Here is a 5,503-nt window from a genome sequence, read left to right on the forward strand (position 1 = left end):
TTAAACAGCCGTGTTCTTACCCACCCTCCAGAGAAAATCACCGGGGTGGCCGCCGGCTTTGGACGATAAGGGATTGTGGCACCTTTTGGTGGAGACTGGAAAAAAAAGGAAAAGAGTTGGTCTTCCATCCATCCATCTTTCTTTCTTTCCATGTGTCAATCAAACATTAAACATATATTGGACATATATATACTCCATATACCTCCAGCATGACCACACAGATCTGTTTGACACACTGGATGATGGCTTCTGGTGTCCCGGAGATTGTCACCGCACGCTCGGTGGAGTTGGGCAGCATGTCCCCGGCTACCTGCACCTGGGCTCCTGTGGACTGGAGCAGACGGGACAGGGAACCAGTGACCTTTCAGCTGTAAGGCAAGAGTGCTGACCATTTGTCATCTTCACATGTATTAGAATGCCAAAGCAGAGCAGCGGTTTCACACCACCTCTCTCATCTCTTTTATTTTGGAGCCGCCCTTTCCTATGAGCGAGCCACACTGACTGGCTGGTACGATGAGCCTCAAGGTGACGGGCGGCTTGCTGGTGGCTGTGCTGTTGCTCATGGAGTTGATAATGTCCTGGGAAAACAAGAAAACAAAATATATAATATATAATAATATCAGCCTGATATTAGCATAATTATGTAACATCTGTAAGAATTGTTATTGTTTTTTCCTCCAATAATGAAATGATGCAATGACTAGGTTTCACCAAATGATGTGTGATCTAAAAATAGTTTTGGGGAAAAACAGCTGCATATGAAAGTGAAAGTCTCTAGATGGCAGCATGCACCTGCTGGACTAAACAAACATTGATTTTTACACGTAGTTGAAGAAGGATTTTCTATATTTGAGACCAAAGGTAAAACCCTGAGTCTGGTGGCACCTCTTCAAATTTGTAGGCGATCATGGCGAAAGCCTTGAAAATGGTGTCGGTGTGTCCAGTGATGGTGACGATCCTCTCTGGACAGTTGCCCTCGGAGATGTTGATCCGTGACCCGCTCTGGAGGAGCAGAACAGTATTTGGGTCAGAACCATTTTATATATTCAACATGATTTTACGTTTACATACAGTACCAGTTCTTATGGTACTCACCTCTTCACGCATTTTTTTCACTGTCTCCCCCTTCTGGAAAAAGAAAGGTAAAGCAATTTCACTTCATAGGTCTAAAAAACATTATTTATATATTGCAAATATTGTTTCACTGTTTGTTAATACGGGACAGGGAGAGCAATTAAATACTTGTCCACTAGGTGGCAGCAGATGGCTAAGAAAACTAAAACAAAAGATAGTCAGAGCTGTTGAAGAAGAGATCTTAGAGAGTGTCTTTCTTCAATTCCTGCCAGTATATGCGTGTTCTTTTCAACTAAACAGGCTGAGATTTTAGTGAATTGTGAGTATATTTAAACTAGAACATTTTTCATTATTATTTTAATTATTTTATTTATTTTATTACATATACTTTTTGTTTGGTGGTGTGCTGTGGCTCAAAAACAGTTGGGAAACACTGATGTACAGCAAAAAACAGTTGGGAAACACTGATGTATAGCACATACTTCATGTACTACAGATGTACATACCTTTCCTATTATACTTCCCACCTCCTGCAAATGAACAGACGATATATATAGTTACAAAACATTTATGTAAATGTACATTTTCATTCTTGTGTTACAGAGAAGGTTTTGTCTATTACGAGGTTTACGGTACAGACTGAAGTCTAGTGCTCTCTGTGAGTCTGGATCTGCGGTGGAGTTCTTACTTTTCCGTGCATGAGAAGACGGATGGTGAGGGTGACGTTGAGACCCCCATCCGACTGGACCTTGATGGGCTCCATGGTGGACCAGGTGAGTCCGGTCCTGGAATAAGGGTTTGGTCAGAAGAGAGTAAGGAGTGTGACGTTCCAGCCAACCAATCAGGTGCCATCCACAGAACGACACACCTTTAAGTCACACTTCGCCTGTAACCACCTGAGGAAAAGGTTAACAAATACGTCAAATCATCAGGAACACCAGCTGTGAGTGGACACGTGTCACATGGTAACGACTGTTATCTCACCAGGTTTCTGCTTGAGTGTGAGTGCCGTGAACATAGGACACACGCTGCTCAGTTCATCTTTTCATCTTCAACGTTTTGACTTTCCTTTTGGTGAACTGCCGGCCCACGCTGCAGACAGAAGAGAAAAAAACTGATGAATGTGTATAAAATTAAAAAAAAAAATCAAGAATGATGATTTCTTGAATGAAAACCATTTCAAATTATACACACATATGTATTTATGAATATATAAATACATATATGTATATTTATATATTCATAAAAACATATCTACGCGTGTATATACCATATATATATTTTTATATACATTCATACATAGTGTACATATATACTGTATATGTATATATATTTGGGGCTGTTCCCATTGATCATTTCAGTCGAGGTCATTTATTTACATTGTGTTTTTTCGACCACAATGTTCTTTATAAAGACTTTTCCGCACGTTCTGTTTCTTACGTTGAATCAATAAATTCTCAGGCCGTCAGCACCGACGCCTTTCTTCCTAAATATAGTCACACATCACTCATGTCACAATTGTTAAGAACAAAAGAAAATGGCGTCTGACCAAAGAGCAATCCCAGAGGTCTTCTGGGTTTTTTTCTTCCAGGTCATGTGACCTGTGGCCGGCAGCTGTCCAGCAGAATGAGAGTCAGATGGGTTTTTTTTTTTGTTTGTTTTTATGGTTGCACCTGAGGAGATCAGAAGGTGAAGACAACAAAGTCAATCACAGCGACAGCCACCTGGTGGCAGTGTTGTTGAACAGGTGTCAGTGTGTTTCCTCTTCTGCCCCCCCCGCACCCCCCCCAGTCAGCCGGTGAACACATCAGACAGAACAGTGTAATGATCTGTATTTACTGATGAGGGGAAAAACAATGGCCGTCTACTCTCACAGCACTGACGTCATCAATACTGATGACAACGACGTTAGCATTTCTGGGAAAAGTTTGTTTTCTCCGTGTCAGCAGTAAAAAACAGGAAAAAAACGTTGTTTTTTGTTTTGTGGGGGGTGGAGGTTGGGGGGGTCTGTACGAGCCTGTCTTAAACTTTTGTACAGTGTCGTAAAGGAAAAATTAAAATACGTACTATATGCTATTTACTAGCAAGTGCTGCAACCGTTGAAAAAACTATAGTTGACCACAGTGACCACTGACTGACAAACTGTAGAAAAGAAGCTAAAATGTTTATAATTAATTTCCTAATAATATAGAGCAGTAAATCACAAACATACTGTAGTTAAACTGTGTCAAACTTACACTGGACTTCGGTCTGTGAAGTACCGGAAATGGACCAACGTACAATGAACTTCATTAGCGATTTGTGTTGTAGCGGATTTAATAGAATCACTTTGACTTACGTCACTGCTCCTCACCAACAGGCGCGTCAGAGCCAATCAGATACGAAGCTTCTATCGGTGGATCTGCCACAAACAGAGAATAAATGTCGTTAAAATGACGGAAGTTTCCAACTGCGGGGCGACGTCATTAGAACACAGACACAGGTGTGAGTGTTAAGTGCAGTGGAACTGCTATTGAAAGCGACGACTGCCCTCTGCTGGCGCTTTATATAACACAGCTCACCCAGAGGAATTGAATCATTTTCTACAGTTTAATTATTTTTAGGTTCTTGGGGTCAGGGGTCACGGTTAAAGACCAACAATTCACACTCATATTTACAGAAAGACCGGGAATCGAACCGATGTAAAGAGGTTAACACACAAATGAGAACACGCACGTGGGTTAAGTAAGAAAAAAACAATTACGTCATAATCTTCTGTTGTTGTCTGTATGTACTGTATATCTACACTGAAAGTGTAGTTCTAAAAATGGACAGAGAAGGGCAGCAGAGAATCGTCTATAAAACCTGAACCTTTGGATCGTGGGATTATTTATGAACATGACAGAAACAATGACAACTGCTGCGGTGGGTCATCAGTCATTCAAAGAAAGAAATTAGCAGAAACAATGACAACTGCTGCGGTGGGCCATCAATCAGTCAAATAAAGAAAATTACATAAATAAAAAACCCAGACGTTCTCTCTCTCACACACACCTGCAGTGCACACACAGCAAAACGGCCACAAATGCATTAGCGAGCATAAATACACACACGCACGTGCACGCGCACACACATATTTTATGGCTGTAAACAGGAACAGCTCTTCACTGGTCACTTCAACACAAAGGCCAATCCGAGGAGCTTTAGCGCCCCCTGTCAATCGCCGCTTTGCTGAAACGCTGGCTCAGTCAACTCTACATTCATAAAAACGAACGTCTCATCACTCAGGTGTCAGTCGTTAAAAGCCTTTGCTTTGAGGAGTGTGTGTGCGTGTGTGTGTGTGTGTGTGTCAGTCGTGTGGAGGATTTAGTCGGTGTGTTTACTGCAGAGTGTGCAGCAGCCTCCCTGACTGCTGCATTCTGGGATTTATGAGGTGTTTCTGTCGGAAAAACTCACAGAGTAAGAGAACAACGTCTGGAAAGTTCAGCACAAATTCTACAGTCACAACATCAGAAGAGTTTATGTTAAAATAAATAAATAAATAAAAATCCCCGGTGAAATGTTGCTGAACATTTGTTGCTCACAACTTCATGACTCAGCCTGGAACGTCGATCCTCAAAAAACAAAACAAAACAAACAAAAAAATCTATTAATTAACAAATCTGAGAAGTCATTTCTCATCTCTGGTATGGAGTGGGTGGGGGGGGGTTATTGAGGGTACTGGTCCATGGGTCATTTGGTACCCGGCCTCTGCGATTCAAACAAAATCCTGCCTTTTTTTTCAAAATTATTTTCTTCATTTAAAGATAATCCAATAATATTTCAAAATACTGCGTTTTTAAGACTCGAATACTACCAGGATGAAGTCTAAAATAATTTTTCATTTTTAAAAAATTCACCGAGTCTTGACGATATCAATATCCGTCAGCTTCACAGATGTATAAACAGGAAGTAGTCACAATAACCGCCAATCATCTCCATGGACTTTTCAGCTCCTGCCAGTGTTTTTATAGATCTGTGATCGGCTCACCGCTAGAGTAGACGCGTACGTGTTGGCTTTATATTATTGGAGCCACGACCGAGGAGAGGCAGAGAGAAAAAAAAGTTTGGGGACCGGGGAGGTGTTCCCTAAAGTTGTAGATCAGTCTCAGTAACTGCTGACGCTCCCTAAACCGTCACTAACTGATGGGCGGAGCATCATGACGTTTATTATGAGCTGAGCAGGTATTTTATGTTGGCAGGGTATTTTTTCCATTGACCCCTTCACCGAGGGTCCGTCCAGTGGCCGGGGCTCTGTGACCTTCTGAGGTCAGTTCTCTGATTGGACAGTCCACGCCTGCATGAGCAGCAGGCCAGCCACGACAAGGCAATCAAGGCGTCAACCGGAGGGGGTGGGGGGCGGGAGGGGGCTCCGCCTGAAGTATATCTCAGTGCTGGATGGCAGGTATTC

At 42.1% G+C, this 5,503-nt stretch overlaps 1 protein-coding gene across 1 annotated transcript in view; it reads right to left on the reverse strand.

Annotated features, from left to right (window-relative positions):
• The window catches only part of pcbp3 (poly(rC) binding protein 3), a 28,969-nt gene that overhangs the window by 5,234 nt on the left and 18,232 nt on the right, over positions 1-5,503 (reverse strand). The window contains exons 2-11 of the mRNA XM_008329030.3: positions 3,413-3,475; positions 2,624-2,747; positions 2,059-2,166; positions 1,763-1,970; positions 1,581-1,604; positions 1,096-1,128; positions 886-1,002; positions 447-578; positions 203-331; positions 21-95 (exon numbers count right to left, since the gene is read on the reverse strand). Of these exons, the coding sequence (XP_008327252.1) occupies positions 21-95; positions 203-331; positions 447-578; positions 886-1,002; positions 1,096-1,128; positions 1,581-1,604; positions 1,763-1,837 (585 nt within the window). The 5' untranslated portion in view covers positions 1,838-1,970; positions 2,059-2,166; positions 2,624-2,747; positions 3,413-3,475. The remainder of the gene's footprint in view (positions 1-20; positions 96-202; positions 332-446; positions 579-885; positions 1,003-1,095; positions 1,129-1,580; positions 1,605-1,762; positions 1,971-2,058; positions 2,167-2,623; positions 2,748-3,412; positions 3,476-5,503) is intronic.

This window comes from Cynoglossus semilaevis, chromosome 16 (assembly GCF_000523025.1).
Source record: "Cynoglossus semilaevis isolate Cse_v1.0 chromosome 16, Cse_v1.0, whole genome shotgun sequence".
NCBI classification, from domain to species: Eukaryota; Metazoa; Chordata; class Actinopteri; order Pleuronectiformes; family Cynoglossidae; genus Cynoglossus; species Cynoglossus semilaevis.